At 39.7% G+C, this 24,931-nt stretch overlaps 1 protein-coding gene across 1 annotated transcript; it reads right to left on the reverse strand.

Annotated features, from left to right (window-relative positions):
- Positions 1-6,601: 6,601 nt before the first annotated feature.
- LOC134865724 (Krueppel-like factor 15) lies at positions 6,602-19,244 on the reverse strand. Its single transcript, XM_063885407.1, has 3 exons — positions 18,994-19,244; positions 15,627-17,214; positions 6,602-9,575 (listed from the first exon to the last, which is right to left on the reverse strand). Exons 2-3 carry the CDS (start codon positions 17,111-17,113, stop codon positions 9,407-9,409), a joined length of 1,656 nt encoding a protein of 551 aa, XP_063741477.1. The 5' UTR covers positions 17,114-17,214; positions 18,994-19,244; the 3' UTR covers positions 6,602-9,406.
- Positions 19,245-24,931: the final 5,687 nt, after the last annotated feature.

Genomic DNA, 24,931 nt, shown 5'->3' on the forward strand with positions numbered 1-24,931 from the left:
CAGAGAGGCCAGAGAAAGTGAAGGGAGGAGAGCTATTTTTTCACAAGGTGAGTCGATGCCTTGGCATGTTGCCTGAGGGAGAAGAACGCTTACACTGACAGCCACTCCTTTGCATACCAACCACAACCACGTCGTTTGAACTAAACGTTTCATTGACTTCACTAGGAGGAGGTGTGTGTCAATCATCTATGACAAATTGTCACTTTGCTGCTTTACGTAAAGTTTACGTTGGATCAGTAAGTCAAAAACATGCTAAAGCACAGTTTCTCTGTAGCAACCTGCAGCTGCACCCATCAAACAAAAAATGAACATGCACATGGGATGAGAGGGAGAAAAAAAAACACAGGAGCAGAAGCATGAAATATTTCTAAGGCTCCTACTTTCTCTGTACCAGCAATGTTTACCAAGGCAAACCCAGTGGCAGTTCTGAGCAGCATTAGCATAAACCATTGTGTTAATGCATTTTATGGGAAGCTTAATGTACAGCACTTATTAAAATGTTTTGGTAGGGTTAATCTAGTCTAAAAGCAACATTGACATTTAATCAAGTTTAATTACCAAAATATATATATATAATACATTAGATTATTATTAATGCTGATGCATTAACAGACATTAATGCTTTGTGTATATATATATATATATATATATATATATATATATACAAAGCATTAATGTCTGTTAATGCATCAGTATTAATAATAATCCAATTTAACAGTGAATAAATAGAGGCATACTCTGGAAACGCAGACCTCCGCCAAGACTGTTTCCATAAGTGAAATATAGTGTGCATCATGTTTCATATCCTCTCCAAAATCTAACAAATTATTTCATGGCCAATTCTATACCCTTACCCCAAGTTTCATAACATGTACATAGGTTGTCCGTTATCCTGCTGACAAAATTAAAACAAAACAATCCAAGAACATAATATCTTTAGCACAGGCAATAATAAAGTAATATTTTGCTGCAAAATAAATACTTTAACTTTTTTTTATGAATTACATTTTGCCGACAACTTTACTGTACTATACAACTCAACAAAGGCCGATGCAAAAAATTCTTACTGACAAAAGAAAAGGAGCAGAGGCACAGGCAGGCAGGCAAACCAGATAAGGGCCTAGTGTACTTGTAGTCCCTGGAAAAACCTACAAAGGTCAGAAAGGAAGGCAGAAGACGGGTACAGGGCAGGTCATAGTATTAAATGCAGGAATCCAGAGATCTCGCTGTCCACAGTTTTCATTGGAAACTACTTTCTGTTGAAGTACGGTTGCTACTACTCTGATGGAAACTTTTTCAATCAAAGATGCCAAAGCTTTTAATGATGTTAATGCCGCTCCTGAAACTGACTTCAACACTCTTTCCCTCAGGCAAATGTCTATATCGTAACTGCATTATGTGTTATGCAATAGTATGTGAACATTATGTACATCAAGATCATTTTGTACATACACAAAAAAATAAGCACATGATTGTGGTTCTATTATTGAATTAATTGGGATCAGATACTAAACTAGTGTACAAAGAGGCTTTTCTTCCATGCAGCTAACAAGACCTGGAAGAGACTGTAACACTTAACAAGACACATGCCAAGCACAGTCAGGCTATTCCGCATGAAAAGGAAGCTGCAGAGAATCAAGTCAGTCATGAAATGCCACAGCAAGATTCCTGTCAGCTACAGTGCTTCCAACCTTGGGAAGGTTCTTTGTGTCCACCAATTGTGTAGTGTCCTGTGGGGATTATGTAAGACATCTGTGCTCTCTGAAACACATGAATAGCCAAATTGCTTGAGTCCATCTCCGCCTGCTGTCATAAACTTGGCTCTCAGTTGGCTGGTTAGATACACATTGTCGACATAGAGGAGAATTACCTACTCCTCCCTGTGAGTGTGTTAGTGTCGGCCTGCCCATTTTATACGCCATGTGCTGCTTTGTGTGTTTTGGTTTCTTTGAGGGTGTCTTTTCCTGTATTTTTGTGTGACAGGGTCCCTTTGTGTAAATGAAGCACAGTTTACCAATCCCATTGTTGCTATGAAAGTAACTGTGCTGGTGTTTTGCATGACCTTGGAGACCCATCTCTGGACACTGTATAGTTATGTGTGCGTACCAGCCAGAGGAAAAGAACATAGTGTGCTTGAAATCCAGCAACTTTGTTTTTCTGCTTTGATTTTTGCATTGAAATGTATAGATCAGCTGTGGTTTAGGTGTAAAAAACAAATGTATAATAAAAAGATTGATACATTTTCTTTGACTTAACAGACCGGTTTCTTGGTTTCCTGTAATTAACATTTCTCGCTAACTATGGCATACAAATTGTATATGTTATGTTCTTCAAACTTAAGGTTAAAAAAAGTAAGATAGCCACCATAGTCATTTATTTGATATAATATGTAGGAAGTGGAGTTTAAAAAGACCTATTAAAAATAATTAAAGCCATTGTTAAACTCAAATTATCACAATGCTAAGGCTAACAAGCTAAGCAAGCAAGGTATACTCTTTACGGTTCCCTCCATCTTACTTTAGCGAGATGTTGCTACATACACATGTTCCTTTTTGTTCTCTTATTAGCATTGTACTCCAGCATTCATTCCCACTCATACACACTAGCTCTGAATTTGGCAGAAAGCTGTAAGCAGTTACATAACGGTTATCATCAGGTCCCACATTTCAAAATCAGAACATTTGCCTTTGTAATTCGCTGCAGGGTAACATGTGTCTGACCTTCAGATTTGTGTACACTATCAGTTTCTCCTGCTCCATCAAACACACAATGAAATGCTGCACAAAGAGTACACACAGCTGTTGATCACTCACCAACTTGTTTAGATAAAATTGACTTCAAAATGAATATTCATGAAAAATAGACACAAATCTTACACATTGAAAAGCATGTATTAATATTTATTTAGTCACAATATCTTAAGAGCACCAGACATTAAAGCTGCATTAACAATATATTGGTCACTAGGGGGGAGAATATCGCTGTCGTGTTGACAGTTTTTTGGAAAATGAAAATGGATAAAAACACCGATTGTCATTTTGTTGTCATCGGTTTTCTTGCCTTTTTATTGTCTTTTAAACATTCTTGTTTCGTAGCTTTGTCGCGATGAAAATATTTGTATTCGTACAATATTGAGATACACTCTTTATAACCTCAGATCTTGACGCAGCACATACAATATTAGGACATTACGGTGTTTTGTAGGATAAATGTAGCATAACATATTTCTTCGTTATGCAGTTGTAGACTTAGCCAGGGAGGATGTAACAGGAATTTCCAATTTTGAAAAACATTTTCCAGTTTGGGATCAATAAAGTTTATCTTGTGCCTATCCATACAGCATTGGTTGGTTGGCCAAAATGTAAATAACTGTAAACTATATGCACTTAGCTACGGTTTAGGCTACAGCTAAATCCCTTTTCATGGGTAACGTTAAACTTCTTCTTTGAATGACAGAAGATTTATTTCATATTGATAATATCAAATCCAAATAACATAAACACAGAGTAACAACATCTTTGCAAATCCACCATCAGTACATTCCAATGGCTGAATCAGAGCTTGTTTACTGTCTATAGTGGTGGAAGAAAGTGGCTCCGACTTTACCACTAAATTCTTGTTGTGCTCCAGAAATTCACCTCTGGCTCTGTAAACAAACAAAGAGGGGAAACTAGGAAATGGGTGTTTATTTATGTTTATCTCTTGTAACTGTCTGACTAAACTTAACCATTGTTTGTCCCTTACTCCCTTTCAATGGGTGTCCGAATCTATTCGTCCTGGATATGACAGTTCCTGCTATCATATAAATGAACTGCTTAAGACAGGCCAATAAATGTGAGAGTTGGCATTTGTAATGTGCCTGCCAGAATATAAGCATAAACAAAACATTTATTGCCATTAAATTGAATTGCTTGTTTGTCAGGAGTGTACTTAACATGTTGTTGTAATAGAAGTGTACTGTGTCAACATGTATAGGCATATATTGCAGTATGTATATAAGTTACCAGTGAGGTCTTGTAATTTGACTCTGATGTTCATACTTGAGTGGTAGTGTTTTAGGTAATTGTTGTATGGTTACATAAGTAAGCCGGATTTTTTGTAGTTTTCAGAAAATCTTAGAAATTGCCAGAAAGAGGACTGAGAGAACCTGAGACGAGCAACCAACAGAGTGCAGTCCAGATCCAGATGTGTTGAATTAAATCCTTCTGTTGCATCCCAGAATGCCTCTAAGACTGCACTGGCTCATAAATCAACGTGATCTATATCCATAACAGACCTCGCACAAACACACACACAGCTTGCTTTTGCTGTGAGCTGCTACCTCTTACCTAGCTGCTACCTTTATGCTTTTTTTTACAATGACTCAGCAAACACACTCAGAGGCAGAAAACATTCACAGCCATTCTTTAGAATGTTGTCAAGTCTGGATGAAAGGAGAACACAGAATGGGGGTGTAATTTCCATGCAAATTTGCCATGTGGTACAAATCTTACATCCCTTTTTCCCAGCTCCTTATGCAACCTTACGGGAAATAGTTTTTTTTCTCTTTCTCCCGGCCTGAGCTATACAATATGTGGCTAAAAAGCATTATATTTTAATGAGCGACCAAACCTTACTTTAATATATGAGATTTTATTTTCTGCTTTACAATGTTTCCCGGAAAGAAATCATAAAAACACATCTCTACTATTACCAGAAAAAGACATAAAAAGATTAAAACTGCAGTCATTTAGCATCATCACTGTCAGGTTAAGAGTAATTTTAGCAACACATTGCATGGTGGGATTATTAGCAGAACGTCATTAATTCTCTTTTTTGTGTCGTAAAGGCACTTAATATCGCATAACTTTTACCAAATATGAAGAAACTTTAGACACATCATTATCATATTATACAGTTGGTACGGCTCAAATTTAGGCAAACAGCAGAATGGGCTGCCAAGAGACATTTTATACCACTGGGATCGAGTGTATGTGCTCTTTCCAGTAATGCTTTCTGTTTCTGATCATTATATTGCGGACATACCAGTGGTATAAAATGATATTTTCAACATAGTAATTAAAACATTTGGTCTTTCCCAATTCAAAAGGATGTGAGGGAGACTCTTATGTTTGCCATATAATTAACATTGATAAAAGAGTAAAAATGCATCTGCTTTCTTGTCCATCACATGTGATTTTTAAACCCCATCACCATATTCTCACAGTGGTGCCGGGGCTCGGTTGTGTAAGCATCCATCTGATGAACAGGAGATCATGGGTTTAAATCCATGTGTTTTTTGTTTATCTTTCTTCTAATTAAATCATTCACCGCATTTGTTGTGAAATCTTGTCATTATTCTTTGTGGCACCTAGCGTAAGTCAGTGAATGTAGTGCAAAATATCTTTCAGAGTTATTAAGTCACAATGGAATAGAAAGCTGGTGTCTGCAGTATATTTTTTTAGTTTTTCAGTAAACAATCCATCTTTCAGCTGATTGTAATTCAAGTGGCCTGAAAGAAAATTAGACTACTGCTCCTCCCCTTGGCTCTGATTTCAGGCTTCAGAAAACCCAAGATGGTAGGCCAATCACAGGTCTTTTCAGATGGAGGGCGTTCCTATTGGTTGTTCTATGAATGCAGATATTAGTGCACTTCCTTACTGATTGTAAAAGCTGAATTCAACTGCAAAGTGTCCTTCAGAAAAAAAGTACTTTTCCAGCATTGGCATTATCTGTCTAGACAGCAAAGCAAAGAGAGTCAAACCCTACTGGCCAAGCAATTCAGAGATGGAGAGTTAGCCTGTTGCTAATTGTAGCTGCAGGCTGGCTAGGCACTATCTTTTGAAATGCTTTGCAGATAGTATAACTTTGCAGGCCCATGTGTTTGCAAAGAAAACAGGACAGTAATAAACATAGAATTTCTGCTATATAACAAGCACAGAGATATCAATCCCTGTGTTTGAAATGAATGATTAGTACTTGGCTTACGACAGAAGTGAGTGAGGACTACATTCTGTAGTTTTCTTTTTTTGGTTTGTTATTTTTTAGCCTTTTCTATAAAACTGCTTGAACAACAATAGATTGTAAAAGATTGTTAGGGAATATTTAGCAAAAAATAAACTGCATCAGTTTTAACTGAGAGCCATATTTAACAATGGTGCCCCTTTAAGCTTTTAGATTCTGCAAGACAAACCATTTTCTTACACATAAAAAAGTTGAACTCACAATCTATATAAGATTGTATACACTACACTATGAAAGGTGGCTAATGTTAGAAAACATTAGACAAGTGAAACTGCTGAGTCATTTTACTGACTTTGTGATTCTCTTTAAATGTGCTTTTGTCCCGCTGTGTTTGACAGTATCCCAGAATTATCACTGATGGAAACAGTGGTTGCTGTTCACCTAAAGTTTATTTTTGCTTTAATACACTTTTTTTTGCGATGTGTGAATGTTGTAGTTTGAAGTTGAATTATATTTAATAAAATTTCAAACCAGCAATCAATATGTTGTGTTGCCATTCATAATGAATCAAAACTAATTGGCTTAAACCTGCCCTGAATCGGACATTTGCAAACTACATTAACTGAATTTAAAATTAAGTGAAAAAACAGAAAGCGTCTTTATCTTCAGGAGGATTTTTATTGTAAATGTGTTTTACATATGAACAAAAGCAAAAATATAACATTTTAAACAACTCTTTATTTTTATCGGTTTACAGAGCACACAACATACTCATCACATGTTTCATAATACATTTTTGCTGTATTGCAATTTGCACCAGACAAAGTGGGTGTGCAAGTTAAGAAAATGTTAGCTTAGGGAAAAATGCATAACAAATAATAATCCAGGGATGTATTATGAAACATTTGATAAGCCTTTTTATCTTTGTTGTGTAAAAAACGAACCAAAGTCGCTACATTTTTCACTCTATATTTGAATTATCACGTTACGTACTCTTTCTTTACATATATTTTAAAAATATATCACAATCACATAAATCACTAGAAGAATATTTCAGTTCTCCTTTTAGATGCATATACAGTATTTACATACATTCACAGGCTCAAATATGACACCCATTCAGAAAAGTCTCTCTTCTGATTGTATGGAAGGAATGCTTGATATCGATAATTCTTCCATACAGCGCCTCTTCAGCTTCTGCGTACCCAACACTCAAAGGGTTTGTCAATCATTGTGGGTGAGAGTTGGGGTTGGCAAATCAAACATTTACAAATCAACCCCTTTCCAGTTCAAGCTTTCCTTTCTTCAAATCATTTCAATACCGAATGGTGATAACTGATTCTTGACTTGATGGCACATGCAACCGTGTCCGTGCAGCAGGCATTTTGCGTCCCCCCATTTGCGACACATTTGGTTTAATCGAACTGAGATGCAGGATGACGCACACTAGAAAATCAATACAAGTAAAAGTAATATAACAAAAAAGCTTAACAGTCACTGTTGTCCTACAGTACAAGACAAAGTCGTTTCACTTCATGGCAAGATGTAATTTCATGGCAAGATCTGTTATATATTCAAGACAGAGAACCCATAAAACATGTTTTTTGAATGCTCTGCAATTCTCTATTTACCTTTGGAAACTATACTTTAAGTGATAAGACCCCCCAACAAGAAAATGAATCATTACAAATCCTTCTTAGATGGCAATTCATGATGTAATGACACAACATTCCAGTCTAAACAAATAAACACAAAAAAATGGGGTTAACTTTGAAATGCAAATCATTTCATTTTTCATTCATGAATTCAAATTGTTGGAGGAACTGAATATAAAATGTTTTATGGGAAGAAAAGGTTTGTAATGGCGAGGCAACATTTTTACTTCATGCCTCTTTGAGAAAGGTACAACATTTTCATTCACAAATAAAAAATGTTGATTTAAAATATAAAATATATGCAATATAGCACTGCTTTTCTAACTTTAATAAAGCGTTCTGTTGATACAAACTTACTTAGTCTGGTATGAACAGTAGCTCAAGTGGGAAATATTTCTTGACACTGTCTTTTGTGCTACTTTTATGCTATGCTAGGTTATGCTATTTGCAGTTATCCTGTAATTGCTCTTTGGATAACAGGGGGTGCTGTTGAGCAAAACGTCCATATGCTTGCTTTTATTTAGTAGATCTGGGGTAAAACTATTATTTGATGTTGCGGCGCATGATTTGAGTCTCAACGAATAGGCAACAAGTGCAAAAAATATCCATTTGAATTATTTATATAATTTCATATCATTTGATATGTAAAATCTTTGTCAAAATAAGCCCATTAAGACTAATTATAACAGTAGCCCTTCCCTGTGTGTCACTAACGTATTGAATTTTTATCACATTTCTTGACATGAAGTAAATGAAGTGACATACAATTATAAATGATATGGCATCACAAAACTAGAAAAGAAATGATGTGGTACATGATGAGTTGAAGACAAAGCGTTAAATTGAAATATTCCACAGATTACCATTGGATGTAGTTTGTTTGGATCTGGAAATGTAAAAATGAAGTCAGATCACAATACTTAGAAAACAAACTGTGGGCAGACAACCAGAAATGTCCTGTGTGCCAGTGCAAATTACATGGTGACATGATGTTTGATGGTGAGCAGTAATTCAACATGAACATGAGCATTGTTCTTGTGTTTGAGGTTACTTCCTGTAAAAACACTCAAAGGCCACAGAGAGACACTTATTCAAATCTACAGGAATGTTAATGCATTATTTACTCTGTTGACAAATATTTAACCAAGGCCCCAATGGTTCCCAATGGTTCCCAATGGTTCCCAATGGTTCCCAATGGTTTCCAATGGTTTCCAATGGTTCTCAATGGTTAGTAAGCTCTTGTGGTTTGGCAAACACAAATCAATTCAAGCCATTAAGCGATGAGTTTTTGCTTTTTCTTTAAAACAACATTTGGCTCCAGGAAGGTACAAAATGGGGTTTTAAGTAGTTAGCAGACCCCTTAGTGATGCATTTTTTCATTTATATAAGGCTTTTGACTCCAGCAATAACAATACCACACACACCCCAAAGTGTAAAAATAAAGTAGCAAATCTTCCCTCAAATGAAATAGGCTTAAAGATTTGACAAAAAAAGTTGTAATATACAAAAAGCTTATTCCACCTGTGAGGGTGTTGTGTCAAGTAACAGTTTTCTGTTTTAGTTAGTTTTTACAGTCTTTTCCTCGCCACCCAATAAATTATAACAGTACCATGAATGTACGTCACGCGTACACATAAACACACACCAGCTCAAGAGTCCTGCAAGGACTCTTTTAAAAGGTGTTTGGCCTTTCACTCCCCTCCCCTCCTGTCTTTCGTCGCACACAAATACACACACATACATGAGCGCAGCAGCACCCATTTCCCCCTCTTTGTAAGCGTCAGTCTGTCAAAGTGGGATCAGAAGAGTCAGTTGGCAGAGCGTCCTGTCCTGCTGCTTCGTGGAAAGCGGTGGACTTTGAGGTGTTTCGACAGGTGATCGCTGCGGGCGAACTTCTTTTCGCATACGATGCACTGGTATGGTTTCACTCCTGAGTGGGAGCGGCGGTGTCGGGACAGCTCGTCGGACCGGGAAAACCTGGAAAGAAAACCCAAGATGTAATTTTCCGGAACATTAAGCATCTCTTTTAACACACTTCCCGATTCAATTGTGGTGTTTTATTCCCTTACCGCAGTCATCAGTCAACACTGACATTTCAAAGCAAAATCAGCAGTATTTTGGTCATTTTAGAAGACAACCACTCCTGTAAATACAAACTTGTTTGTGTACAGCACTTCCTGTCTATAAAATAAACAATGCCATCAAGCTTCAAACTGCCGAATAACATAAAAGTTGTGTCAAGCTGTTTTACACGGGTAATCTCAGAAGTGTGAAGATACACTGTACATGTGTATTGCCCTGCATCTTCTGTGTGAAGTTAAAGAGCCATCCCATATTTAGCTCAACACATGAGCACTGCAAACCCAAGCCCAGTCTATTCCTAGCCTGCTCTGCTCTAGTCTCCATGGGCTCCGGCCAGCTTGGATATCATACCAATGACGGGTTAAGTGGATGATAAAGTAGTGTCTGTTGTATTACTGAAGCTGTTAAGATCAGATTAATCTGTAACACAGATTTGTTTCCTGTCGCATTTCTAGTAGCAGCAGCAGTAGTAGGACGAAGGAATGAAGGCGATAATTCACAGATATAAAGACGCCACTCACAGCTATTTCAAACCATTTCCACTCTCACCATGGATTACATAACCAGCCTAAACATCATTTTAATGGTCTAGTAAAAAGAAGATAAATGACAGCTCTTGTTTAGCTACAATGTGGAAGCTAAGGCTAAGGAACATGAGCCAAACAGACTTGAGAACCTGTTTGGTTTACAGTTAGGCATTGAGATATTCTGAACATGCAAGAATGTTGACATATATAGGTGGTACCTCTGCATCTATTTCTTTTGTGCACGTTCAGGTGCGATCTTATCACAAGAGTTGATAATACCCCAAGAAGTATAGATAATCATTAACCATTGATGATTAAACATTGACACGCTAATGTCAACATGCTAACTTGTTGTGCAAAGAGGTGTAATACTTACTGTGACTACCATCTTTGTTTTGTTTGCAAGAAAGCTAACTAATTAGCTCCAAACACAAAGCCCAATTCCATGGTTTATCACCAAATAAACTATTGGACTCTACAACCTGATTATGGAGCTAAATTAGGAGTTAATGGATGACCAACATTAATCTAATTCATTTTGATGCAAGTATGTACCAAATACCATGGCAACCCATCAAATAGTTTGTGAGACATTTCACCCAATGCCATAAGGATACTTCATGAAGAGTCCAGAAATCACTAATGTAATTTGGAGCCACGGAGTCCAACCTGTAGCTGCTAACATATTTTGACTGACATTGGACATGGAGACATATTTTAAATTAAATGCATGGGCAGTTCCAAGGAACAGATAATTTAAAAGTCTTGCATCCATATGTCTTCACTTCGTAGAGTGATACAATGTTTCAATTAAACAACAGCATAACAGCACAAACCCTTTGAATATGAGCATATTTTTTTTTCCTGACAGCCTTCATGAAGTCGGTTCTAGTCTAGCTCTATCCAGTTTGTAAGACCTATGGGCATACCAACAGTTTACATGCACTTCAAGAGAATTGCATACCAAGGGGAACACAAGTTAAAAACACTTACATAGTTCCCTTTTATACTTTTATTTCATTCTTATTCTATTGCTTCTTAAATCACTGAATTTCCCCACAGGGATTAATAAAGGTGCATCTTATCTTATCTTATCGAGCCAACATAGAGCAACAGATGCAATCATTTGGAATTCATTGGGGGTTTTCTATGTGGTAGTCACTCTGTTTTGGTTCCAATCTTAAATATCTGCCTTAAGTTCCATCATTTTCAGAATTCGGCTGCTATCTTTGTCTGCTTGGTGCTCGGCAGGTAGTAGAGAGATGGTTTATCAGCAGCTGGATGTTGCATAAAGGTTGACGAAAAAGTTGGGTGTGTACCACAACAATCCAGTTGCGCAAAATAAAATCAATAAGCTGAGGGGAACTGCAGTCTGACGACCGTCATCCTTGGGTTCGTCACAGCAGTTGATCTATTTCATCATATATAAAAGCCTTTAAGAGAGAAAGATCCTCCTGGCAAGACAACTTTGTGTTGACTGTCGTATGAGTTTGTTAAATGGATTAGCAGGTTTCTTAATCTGCACCAAAAGGCATATAGTTATTAAAGATAGAAATCTGAAACCACATCAGTCTATGTTCTGCACTTTATGTGCCTGTACATTTGTTCCTTATGGTAATCCTTGTGATGCAGCCTAAAGCTGTACTATATCAGCTTCAAGCTGGGGAATGATAAAAACCATGTAAAGCTCTACTACTGACTCAAACTGGGCCTGAGCCCAAGTACAACATATTGCACTGGGGAGGATCTTTCAACACAACGTACATTTAGGACATATGCAAATAGACAGCCTGATAGTTCGTCACCGTTTTTTTTTTGCAGATGGAGGATTTATCTCATGCTAGTATTTTTTCCTAACCTCACCACCTGTCTCTCAAACTGTTGCTTCTCTTGCTATTACTCCTCTTCTTTTTTCCTACACATGCTTATCTAACTTCATAAGGTTTCTCTGCACAATAAATTGCAGTGATCTTGGGTTCTCCGAGGTTCATATCTCCAAGGGTGGAGGGCTATTCTGTCTGTTTTTACTTGCACTTGAGTTCTTGGGGCGATTTGGTGTTGCTGCATTACAAAACATAGTATACATATTAGCGTGGGCGCTGTGGGAAACACATATGCAGGCTGTGTTCTGGCTTGTTCGGCTCTGCAGTTAACAGACCGTAGTAAAATCAGCCGTGAAAAGGTGGGGCTGTCAGGTTGGTTACTTACCTGGAAAATTACAGTAACAGAGATATTGGCAGGCACACACACTGTACAGAGTTTTATCTGTCAGCTTTACTTTCCTTGCCTCTTTCGGTTTAGTTTAGCCCGTCAGATAAAAAGCCCTTTGTGTCTCCTGTTTATGAGCGGCTCAATTTCAATCGTGCTCGTGAAAGGGAAAGCATATTAATGCATGACAGCACTAATCAATATCAGAAGTTAGTCTCCTACATAAACAAGCAACCATAAAACTTCTTTTGACTGTTTTTTTCCAAATTCTCTAAACCAGAGGAGCCAGATTCAATTCCCCAATTGGTAATTTAGTGGGACACCAGATACTTCTGAGCTCCACAAAGGCCGTTTTCGCTCAGACCCAAATCCTGCAGTTTCCCAGGAGCTTCAATAACATCAGAAACTAACTGATAGTGAGGTGAGCTCAACGTGTCAGAATATAAGGCTAAATCAGGCAGCTCCGTCACCACCTAACAACATTGTATTGTTGTAGCTATGAATGCATCAGCTGACAAGGACAACGATGACAGCTGCGAGTACACACACGTCACAGTGTTATTACTGCAAACTGTTTGGGTTGGAGCCCAGCCGTCATACCTCACATAGGGGTCTCCATGCAGGCTTGAGCTGAAAATATTGTGTGTTGCCTGCATGTGCACATTTAAGCGTTTACATGTGACTCTGTCCAAGCATCCAGATCTGTACTAGACCGTAAACTACAACCAGAGTGGAAAGAGAAATCCAAAAAAGCTTTAAAAAAAGACGACAGTTTGGCAAGGGAAGAAATATGACGTTCACTGAGTTATATGAAGGAGCCCAGCCAATGAAATGCCACTCCTCTCAACTTCAGAGGGGGAAAACACATGGATCTATTCTAAGGTTACAGAGGCCAAGAGGTGCCTGACTCCCCAGCTCACCTCCATTTCCTGGCCCAAAGGGAGAGAAGTGAGGAAAGGTCGACAGTAATATACAGTATACTGCAGCTGTCATGTAGTAAATTGTAGTTTGGGGAGGTTGGGGGTATTATATGTTTGGTCTGTTAATGAAATGCATGGTCTGCTATGCCTGAAATACATAAAAATATATGTATCCATGTGTCTGCTAAAACAACAAAAGGATCCTGGGACATATTTGGCTTTCGACATGAGAGTAGTTATGATCTTTACATCCAACTCTCTGCAATGTTTGCAGGTTTGAACCTTGAGCCAATTATAGTAGCTTAACATAAATCATGCAAACAGAGGGAAACACTTACGCCGGCTGAACCAGTTTCCAAAAATGTCTTACTATTCCGCTGAATGTGCCATTAAACATGCTTCCATGGGAAAAATGGCATGCTACACATGCTTTTAACTCGTCTTTTATAATGAAAAAAAAACTAAAATTAACTAAACAATGCATAACACATATGTTGTTTTGGGTCCAGAACAACTTGACAATACGTAATATGCTTACAAATACTTGGATGTTAGCCCAGAAATGTGTTCACATCTGGCAGGTTTTAAGTGTCTGCAGGTGCAGTACAGACTGATAAAGCGTGGAGCAGAACAGCTTGCTGACCAAACTTATCTGATTCCCTCTTCTCATATTCACAGGCACACTTGCTTTCCTCTCTTTAGCTAAAGCCAACACAACATGTAGCTTCACTTTCACACTCTAATTCTTACCATGGTTTAACCTTAACCATGATGCATGCCCTAACTTAACCCTGTGTCCGTCCATGTGTAAAAAAAAACATGCACACAAACAGACCCAAACATGTGCACCCTTGGGCAATAACTCTACTGTATGTATAGAGGTGGAATTTGCACTTTGGATAGAATAGGTGAAATCAGGATTTTAGATCAAAAGCAATGATAACAGGACAGAAAAGTCAATCACAATCACAGCTGCAGCTGATGAAAACCCTATCTTACATCATAAATGAAATCTGGGTCTGCACACTTTGAACTTGAGTCTGCAATAATCATGTGTGGTATACCTCTGCTGCATTAATGTACAGTTGTGGGAAGTGGTTTGCAGACAGTAGGCAAACAAGTAGAGTAACAAGAAAAGGGGCAAAGTCTGCATGCAGCACAACTTCAAAAGCAGTTCTATCTAATCTACAACTTGAACCCTGGTACAAAAACAAACTGATAGCCGGGACACACAGCCAGCATCTAGAACGGAACAAATTGTCACCATCTTGAATATACTAGGATACATTTTCCCTAAAGAGGCCCTCTTTGCCCTCATATCCATAAATCCCACCAATCTAAACTGAGCCAGGAGAACAATCTTGAATATTTAACATGTATTTATGACCCCGTAAAACATCCTCTTTCTTATTTCTTGCACAAATTGTTCACATGAAAGACATTCTTTGTAATAATGTAAAGGACTTCCGAAAGGTTGTTTCTGCGAGGTGGATGGAAACCTTCCAACATGTTTTAGCCCTAAGAAAAGAGTTGAACACCCAAACCATGAAGCAGTTCCATCCAATTGGTGGATTAACCCTAAATCTCACCCTGTCTTTCCTTCAAAAGTATCAATGAGTCTTCTTATCTGTACACTTAACACCATTGTAGCTGCTCTTTGCACAACAAACTGATTTCACTCATTTCTTCCAAGTCTACACACATTGGATGAGTCAATTATCAACAGCTGTTTATGACTCCGCACTGGAAGTTGATAACCGTGGCTTCTCTAATCTCTGCAGCATAGATACACATATAGAACACTTCCCACTGCAGATACATTTAGCAACACTTTTTATGTATTGCATATTTTATCAATCCCTTTTATCTCATTGTCTCATTTCGTCATTCAAACTGCTGATCAGTTCTAGATTGCAATGCGTAAATCTGGAGGTAGAAAGAGTGTCTGTATATAGCTCTAATGTACCTGTATCTCTCCAGTCAATGGCTGCTCTGATCATCATATTGATTATTTTAATCATTTGATTATTTTAACAGAAAGGAATGCAGACCTCTGCAAAAGCCAAATGCCCTATCTTACAATTTTAACGAAATTCCAAAATGTTGGGTGTATCTACACAAGTTATTCATATCTGCTCCAAAAATAATTTACTTGACCCCTGATACATTCTTCATTCACTTTTTCAAGTTTCATCATATCCTGACCAGTAGTTTTCCCCATTATCATGCTATTAAACAAAGGAACAAACCAAAGTCATGACAGAGGTAAAAATGCACATGGTTCTTCTCACCTCCATCCACAGCCGGGCCATGTGCAGGCAAATGGTTTCTCCCCTGTGTGCCTCCTCAGATGGGCTTTTAGGTGACTACTCTTTGTGTACATCTTATTGCAGCCAGGAAAAGAGCACTTGTGCATTTTAATGAGGTCTGCTACTGCACTCTTCTGGTACCTCTGACCTCCGACAAGGACCCCTGCATTTGCGCCACCTCCTAACCCGCCTTCCCCGAGCCCAATGGGTTTCGCTGCAATAGGCACCGGTGCAATCCGCACAAATTTGGGCGAAAGGGTGTTTCCGTTTTTGCTCGAGTTGGCAATGTTTGTCGGGGAAAGCAGCTGAGGCACCAAGGCAAAGGTCTGCCCCTGGATGTTGACCAGGAGTTGGGCAATTTTTATATCTGACGGGGCCTGGTTTGGCTGTGATTGGGATTTCTGGGACTGGGTTTGATGTGTCGCATCTTCTGATACTGCGCTAGGGTTTGGCTCTTGTTTGATCTGTATGGGCTGGATTTGGAGGATGACAGGCACACTGGAGGCACTTGTACCTTCTGATGAGGCTGGTGGGGACCCACAATCCTCTTGTTTTATCCCATCAACACTACTGGTAGAACCACCTATACAACTAGCATCCACTGTTGATGGTGAACTGTCCATGTCCGATGCACATGGTGTATGTTTGGTCTCTGCATAGGAGGAGAGTGGAGGATGAACCACAGGCACAGTCTGATCTGAATTCTGTGGCAAAGATGCAAGTTCCTCTGATAATGTCCTGGAACCTTTTGCCTCAGCGTCTTCCGACAATGGCGACATCGCCTCATCACTCCGCTCCTCTTCCTTCTCCATTGCCACCACCATGTTCTCCTCCAGGAACTCCTCAATCTCCTCCAGGGTGGGCTGAAAGAGAAGTGCCGTAGGATCCTGCAGTTCGTCCAGGAAGACAGGAAACTCGTAACCATCCTCTTTGGCCTGCTGATGGATGAGAGTCAACCGCTGCTCCCTCTTAGACTCCCAGGCCAGGCCCATTGGTAAAAGAGGGGCGGATGAGGATGAAAAAGAGGGGGCAGTGGATAGGGATAGCGAAGAGTGAGAGCTGCTGTTGGCATGAGAGCTTAATGAGGTGGTAATGGAGGCCTGTGAGAGGAGGAGGTCAAGCAAACTTTCCTGACTCTCGCCTCCGGAAGAGCTACAGCTCCCGCTGCTCCTGCTGCTCCTGCTTTCGTAACTGGAGGCGAGGACGTGCCGCAACGTCGGCGACGAGGACTCTGGGCTGGAGCAGAGGGAGGACCGAGGGCTGGAGGAGTCGCTGAGGTCATCCTCAGACAGGCGAGGGGAAGAGGAAAGTGCCACCCCTTGGTAGGGGTGGTGGTGATCGTAGATGCAAGCGTCAGTTACCATGCTACCGGGCAACGCGCCACCATTGGCGTGGTAGTTGTAGTCGGACTCCGGGGAGCCAGTATAATACAGGAAGGTCTCCTCACCAAGCGGCAAGTGATCCACCATTCCTGTGCGGATGGATGGCAGCTGGCCTCTGCGCTGCTCGGAAGATCAATCTGTTCTGCTGCTGATCGGTTGAAAGTTGATGAGAAACTTCTGTCTTCTATCTGCAAAAAGACAAATGAGTGTGTTTATCATTTGTTATGGCAATGGAAGAACATTGGCTTTGAAATGGACAGCATACCAGCCAAAACTACATAATTTTTCATGAATGGAGATACTTTTATACATGTGTCTTGACAATTAGCAGGTTTGTGCTCTGTAGCGATCATTCCCAAAAAAAGCAACAAGACAATACAGCAACACACAGTCAGGTTTAGTCTGAGCAGTGGTTAATTTTTCACAAGCCAATCCCTCAGGTTCATACTAGATTCAAATAAGTAAACCAGTAAAAAGTATTATTATGATTCGGTCTCTTTCCTCTACCTGCTGCTTGTTTGAGAGGTATGCAGCTGATGGCACTTCAAAAGCAAAGTCAACCACGTGAGAAAGGAAGTGGAATTTGAAGACATGTGTGTGAGTGTGTGAGTGTGTGGGTGTGTGGGTGTGTAGGTTTGTGTGTGTGTGCGTGCGTGTGTGTGTGTGTGTGTGTGTGTGTGTGTGTGTGTGTGTGTGTGTGTGTGTGCGTGTGTGTGTGTGTGTGTGTGTAGACCCTGCAGCTGCTGGTTCAGACTTCAAGCTGACCATGTGGAATCAAGGTTCCCATTTCTCACCACTTCGAACATTGAAGCCACATGGTTCTGCTGTCATTTAATGATGTGTTTTATTTATTTCTAGTGGGTCCTATTACAACTGTTGCTGATATAAAAGACAATTGCTATGCTGCATAACTTTTTTAGAGAATAAAACCAAGATATACTCTCAGAAATACAATTTTTTTTAAATCAACACAAATCCTTGTGCAATGTGCTGGTGAAGTCAGTGGTTAGAAGGGAGGTATTTCGTAACATATTCAGTGGAAGATCAGCAGATTTCAATGGGATGATGAGTGAAGGATTAAGTGTCTATTTATACCCAGCCAGCCAACGAACAATGCACAACATTACATTTACACGGATTATAAATGCTAGACATTTTCAAACGGCCTTGAATGCAATGAGTGCTATGATGATTAAACATGACCATTAACTCCCCTTTTAAAACCTCAAAAGGCTTCATGTGTGTAGCGTGAACATAATAAAAGGGACTGAAAACAATGATTGTGCGCCCTCTCCCGTGAGTTTAAAAAGTAACCCCCCCCCCCCAGAGGACGTCACAGAGCTTTAAGGTGGTCCAGGGAAAATGACTAGATAGATTTGATTATTAATATTATTGCTTATATTACTTCATTGTCTTTGACGCTATCACAATCACAGGACCTTTAGGACTAATGTACTCGTGAGGTGGCACAGCTGTTGTTTACCACCTGATCCAGCTCCAGAATTCGACATGGTTGCTTATTCGATACAATCATATTACATCGAAATGAAGGTGAGGGGGGTGTGATGGGGTATACTGCTGCTGAAGTTTGGAAAAAGACTGGCTTGGCCAAGTCTCTAATTCACATGCCCTACGGTAACCCTGCCGCCATGAAACATCAAAGACACTTTGACAGCATGACGTGCGCCTGGTCTTCACCATGCGCCATGGATAATCCGGAGGTGAAATCGCGATTTATGACAAGTTAAACACCGTGACGGCTTTTCAGATCACAGAAAAAAAGTGTCAATATTAGTTTGACATGATATGAACATCAGCAGAATAATGCATAAAACAAACAGTGTCGTTACGAGCGCGCATGTGTAGGCCTACTGTAAAAACGAAATGCCATGCTGTAATCCACAAAATGAGACATAAAACACACAAATAAAGTATGGAATCACATAAGCGTTTCTGCTTTGACTCACTTGCACAATTGAGGAATCCAACAATCCACTCCTTTGCGACTCTTCTCTTGAAGGTGGCTGTCAGTGCGTAATAGTGCGTAATGGCAATGTAACTCCACGACACGGTCTTTGCATTGCTCTACGCCTCCACATTCTCTCTCTCTCTCTCTCTCTCTCTCTCTCTCTCTCTCTCTCTCTCTCACACACACACACACACACACACACACACGCTCACACACAAGCAAACACAAACTATCACTCTCTCTCCAGAGGGCTGGTCGTTCGCTTAGGCGTCACATGATCGGAGCTGCTGGGTTTATTACAGCAGGCAAATTAAGGGGTTGGATCATGAAGGCTCGCCTGCTCGGCGCGCCGCAATTGGCTCTGGGTTAATGGAGGCCGGCCTGAGGGCCTGGCGTCAAAGAGAGAAAGGGTGTGTGTGTGTGTGTGTGTGTGTGTGTGTGTGTGTGTGTGTGTGTGTGTGTGTGTGTGTGTGTGTGTGTGTGTGTGTGTGTGTGTGTGTGTGTGTGAAATGCCTTTCATCAAACCGTTATTATAGCTATAGAGTACTTGGATATGTGATGCAAGGGTTTTTTTTCTCAGTGTTTTTCCATTTTTCCATTTATAAAATTCATATTAAAGCCCATGAGAGTTTTGAATGTGACTTATTGTATACTGTAAGTCAATTGGTATATTGATTTTTTTTTTATTTATGAGATACTTCACATTCCAAACACAAACCCAGGATTAAATGGCACTTTAACTTCACAAAAAGCAAATCCAAATACGAGCACTGATAAATCAAATGAAATATAGCCTTCATATACATATATAAACAGCTAGGTAGAACCAAACAATCCAATTCCATGTTGTTTTTTTGTGATGGATTTAGCTATTATTATTTTTTAAAGAAATGTGTTTTATAAAGTATTTTTTTTAGGGAAACTTGGATTCAGATCATGTCTTGATGATTGAGCTTTGAATACAACAACTTCTTCTCAACAATTTCTTCAACTGTATTAGGGGGGGTGGAAAGAGGTGCTGCAACACAGGCAGTATGAGAAAAATAAAGAGCTTTTTGAACATTAAAGCATAAATTCACAGTAGAGGAACAAAATCCAAATATAAACTTGAAAATGAACATAAAATGTCTTCTTTAATTCACGTCAGTTTTTATATATAAGGGCACACATATCAGGTTTTTAGTTTAAAGGGTTCTCTGATGCAGTGAAGGCACACTTGTTTCAGATGACCGCGGCCAAACGTGTCTGAGAGACTGAGAGAAAGAGGGAGCCATTGAGTAGGAAAGTGAATGTGTTTACATGCTGCCTAATAACATCAGTAATAGAAGTTTTGCTTTCACTCCAGCTGGGCAGGCCCCATATAAACACCTCTGCTGTGCTGAAGTCACTTTACTGGCTCCGACATAATTAGATTTGCTTGCGTAGGTTAGATTACCTTTCACTGTGTTTGGATAAATGATCCATTCTCTGCCTGCTTGTAAACTGTAAGAGTGTTTCAGTGTGTACATAAAAAAAACACTTGAACTGTAGTGGCTATTATGTGGTGAAAAATGGTACACAGTGTCACACTGAGTGGTATGCTTTTCATTTGAATGTGATCTGTTACCTGCCTTTGTTATTGCTACTGTTACTGCTGCTGCTACTGTTGATGCTATAGTTTCTGCTACTGTTACATCATCATATTCCATATTTTTTGCACTCCAGGACGCTGCACAAACACCACCATGTGCTCAAGAAATGGAGCCCCACTCAAACTTGCTTGAATTTGTAGTTATGTACAGTACAGTAGGCCTACTTGACTATACACTGTATGTTCTTGGTTGTATTACACTACTGAAGATTACCAAAGCTACAGAGACTGCATTACAACAATGCTGATTCAGGGTCCACTTGTGCTCTTAAAGAATTAGTTATAAAATGTTTCGTCAGACCACATCTGTCTTGAAAGGCATTGTTGTAGATGGCCGCACACCTGAAAAGTGCCTCCAATGGAGGAGTTTCAGGCCTGATGGGGGGGGGGGCTAATGTTCCTTTACCTTCATGATTCCCCCACTGCTGTGCCACACAGTGCAGTATCTGTGATAACATTGGAAGTTATTTATGTTTCCCATCCAAACACTTTTTAAACACTTTCCCCAAAAATGAAATGGACCATGGCTCATTTACCAAAGTCACACAGAGGTGCTTCCTGTAGGGTTGTTGCTTATAAAGTCCCTAAAAAGAAAACAGGGCGGCTGCTGTACACTGCATCCAGTCAACACTCGTTCCCTCCATTTACTCACAGATAACATCTTTGCTGATGTCAATAGTCAGCTTGGTAGCTTGGTATCATGTTGGGCTAGGCTCTACAGGAAGTGTCTCTGTGACCAATTAAAGGTCCCAAGATTTATATTTTAGGTCTAATTTGGTGGAATATTTGAGGAAAGGCAGGGTTTGTAGTGATTACTCAGTAACAGAATCTAATGAAGTCCACATCGGTTCTTTTTCCTATCCCCAAAGTAATTGGACTCGGCTGCTCTCTTCAAACTCTTAAACACCTACGCTTGGATATTATGTAAGCCCCAGATGGACCTAATGGCTCAAATTGATTTATTTCCTCTGGCAATGCTTGTAATGGGCCAAAAGTGAAAAGGAGAAAATGGTGTGCTCCTTGGTTGCATTTTTCAAGGTTGAAACGATGACAGACGAGTACTGCAAAAGAGATATATATATAAATCATTTGAGTCAGTATATTGTAAATTCCTTATTTATTTTGGACAAAGTGGTTATCAAAGTAATGGGACTTTTATGGAAGAATACATATGAAATGTTTCTGATGTGGGCAATAGTGGCAGTTCGATCTCTGTTCTCCTGAGTGGAGATTACACACAGGTTTGTTTACCCCTTTAATCTGTAACCAGCTTAAGTCTGCCTCACTATCTGACATAGACTCCTTCAGCTTTAAACGCTGCCATGTAAACAGGAAGCTGCACAAGTTCACCGGGTGACTCGAGCAGGTCTGAATTTACACCCCCGTGTCCGAGCTGATTATTTTCCTTTCAACCCGTCTGACTCACAGGATGAAAACATATAAGCACAGAAGCCTGCCATTGGCCTCTTAATATATACGTTATTCTTATTCTAACATCCCTGTTGATTTGGGGAAAACCTTCAACATGTAGGTTGCTAGGATGAAGGTTGTTGTTCCAAAAAAATATTTTAAAATGATGCAATCAGGCAGGCATGCTTAGTTCTTACAGTAAATGGGTTACGTCCATCCAATTAGGGCTGTTAACGTTAACGCATTAACACTAGCGATTCATCTGAAATCCTAAAGGTATTTAAAAAGTAATCACTTTACCAAGTTAGACCCCGGATTTCTTCCTTAATACAAGCGGGGATCTTTACTGGGATTTGCATGGCAATAAAAACGGCAGAGAAAACAGAGGAATTGGCTGAAGCTACATGTATTGCACTGACTGGAGAACATTGGACACCAGTGTGAACCATCACTACCTCAGTGTAACAACAAATCTTATCAATGGGAAAAAGGCAACTGCACCTGTTTGCTTTAGATGTGGTGAAAACGGATGAAGGCATCTCGCTGAAGCATGTGCCAGCCAATTTCTTAAAGTTGACTAGGAATGGGAAAAAGCAGAAAATCTCACCACTGTAGGACCAGATGGTGCTGGAAATATGATAGCAGCAGCAAGAATACTACCATACCAGCATAAACCCAGAGTAGGTCAAACTGTAGTACACAGACTGGTGAGCCCTGCAGCTCTACTTGACAGCGCTTGTTTGATGCTTTAGGTAAGGGTGAAAAAAAAAAAAAAAATCAGACTTCTTGCCAGTAATTGAGAAATCACAGATTATTGTTGGGATAGACTGAATCAAAATGTTGAACCTGTTGACACCACAGGGTTTGTTGCAGGTATTATATACATTTTAAATGGCAAGGCTCTACTCTTAACATACAAATGTTCAAACAAAACATGTTCCATGCACAGTCTCTGCATGCTGTTCTTACCTTGAAACTGTCCTTTTTTTTCCTTTTTTTATCGACCATCAATGGGTGTTTTTTTCCCCGTTGGGTTCATCCAGAACTTTCACTTGTACTGGCAAAGCCCCATTGCATAGTGTGCAAATAAGTACAACTATACTAGGCTACGACTGGCAAATCTCCATTAGGTTGTATTTCATTTGTTGGTGCTTGTCAGATGGACAGATCTTGGTTTTTTTTCTGAGATGTTCAAAATACATTTCCAAGAAAAGTTTTTGGGCGAGAGATTACATGTATTACGTGACACTTCACCCTTTGCCTAAAGATGCTGTTTTTCTCAAGTACCCAACACACACACAAAACATCTGTTGTCAGACAGTCCCCGGAGACGCTCACTGTACCACCAGCATTGTGAAATATGTGTAAAAAAAACAGCTCTTGTTGGGGAACAAAGATTCCCTCCGAGAGTTACGCAATACGTTTTTTAATAAAGCTGCAAACAACCTCAACCCATTTACCCCAACCACCCATTACCACAACCACCACCACACTCACACCCCCCCCAGTGTAATGCACTTCTTAGACAGCTTAGGTGGCCTCTAGTTACACTGACAAGTCTCATCCTATTTAGGGGATTAGGTGTCCTCGCCTTTTGCCTACATACTGTACTTACTCCCATTCAAAAGGTATGGAATCATTCAAACAGAGCCACAGTGCATGAAATAACCTTAAATATTACAGCAAACACCAAGAATATGTTGGCTCTATTCAGAATTTCATCTTCTAATTTCTTCCTTTAATCACTTATCCTGTGAGCTAAGACACTAAGGAAGACCCTGAATTGCACATGACCTTCCACCGTTATCTGCACTGTCGCAGATATATTAAAGATATTATGCTAATGATATGACAGCCCAAACACAGCCAGCTGTGCACCTTTTTGGTTGCGCCTGCTTGCAATTATTGATGAAAAGTACAGATGTTGCGGTGGCGCTAATAACATAGCAGGCAGAACTATGGCAAAAAGTAAAAGAAAAATGTCTTTTTCACACTGCAGGCTACAGACAGACAAGATGCAGAGGCATTCCTCAAACCTCAGGCAAGGACCCTTTTCTGCCTATTGGTTCCCCCCATTCCTGCCTGAAACGCCTCCATTGGACCCCTTTGTGACACAAGGAAATTCCTATATAACAATTGCGCTTCAATTGGCTAATGCAACAACACAATGTACGTGATAAGCTACAGACGTACGTACGTGATCACAACAGCATCGGCCAGCTAACCAATCAGAGCGAACTGGGCTCTTGTTTCAGACAGAGGGTGAAAAAAGGTGCTGCAGCTTTTTGAACATTAAGGCATGGAGACATGTCACAGTAGAGGCACAAAATGCAAATATGAACCTGAAAACAGCATATGAAGGGCCCCTTCAAACATGACAGAGAGGTTCCTCAAGAGAGGGATACTAACTTGGTTCAGCTATTCATTTATGTAACTGCTTATGCCTATTACTGCAGATCATTCTGTTTATGCAATGAGGCCTATTAGCAAAGGAAGGGAGCATGTATCGATGCAAACTCAATTGAAAGCATGCAAATTGCACAGTAGCATGGCATGCTATAAGCTGGCAGTGCATTAAGGGGAGCATTTCACTTTGATGGTGCTTTAAAGATTATTTTGTTCTTATTTCCACAGGTTTATGAGCCCAAAAAGACATAATAAATTGTTTGGTGAATTTGCCCCTGAAAGTGCAACATATGTGTGTTTTTACTATTAGTGAGTGTTACAGTAATACGTGATTCTCTTCGGGGATTGGATGTAGAGTGAAGCAACATATGACAGTTTGGACACAAGTTAGGCAGGGTGTTTTTCAAGGTTAAAGAGTGAGCGAGACAGCGTGAGAGGCAGGTTAATGAACCATTACTTCAGACACAATGACGCACATGATATGTAACAG

The sequence above is a fragment of the Eleginops maclovinus genome, chromosome 1 (assembly GCF_036324505.1).
Source record: "Eleginops maclovinus isolate JMC-PN-2008 ecotype Puerto Natales chromosome 1, JC_Emac_rtc_rv5, whole genome shotgun sequence".
Classification (NCBI taxonomy): domain Eukaryota; kingdom Metazoa; phylum Chordata; class Actinopteri; order Perciformes; family Eleginopidae; genus Eleginops; species Eleginops maclovinus.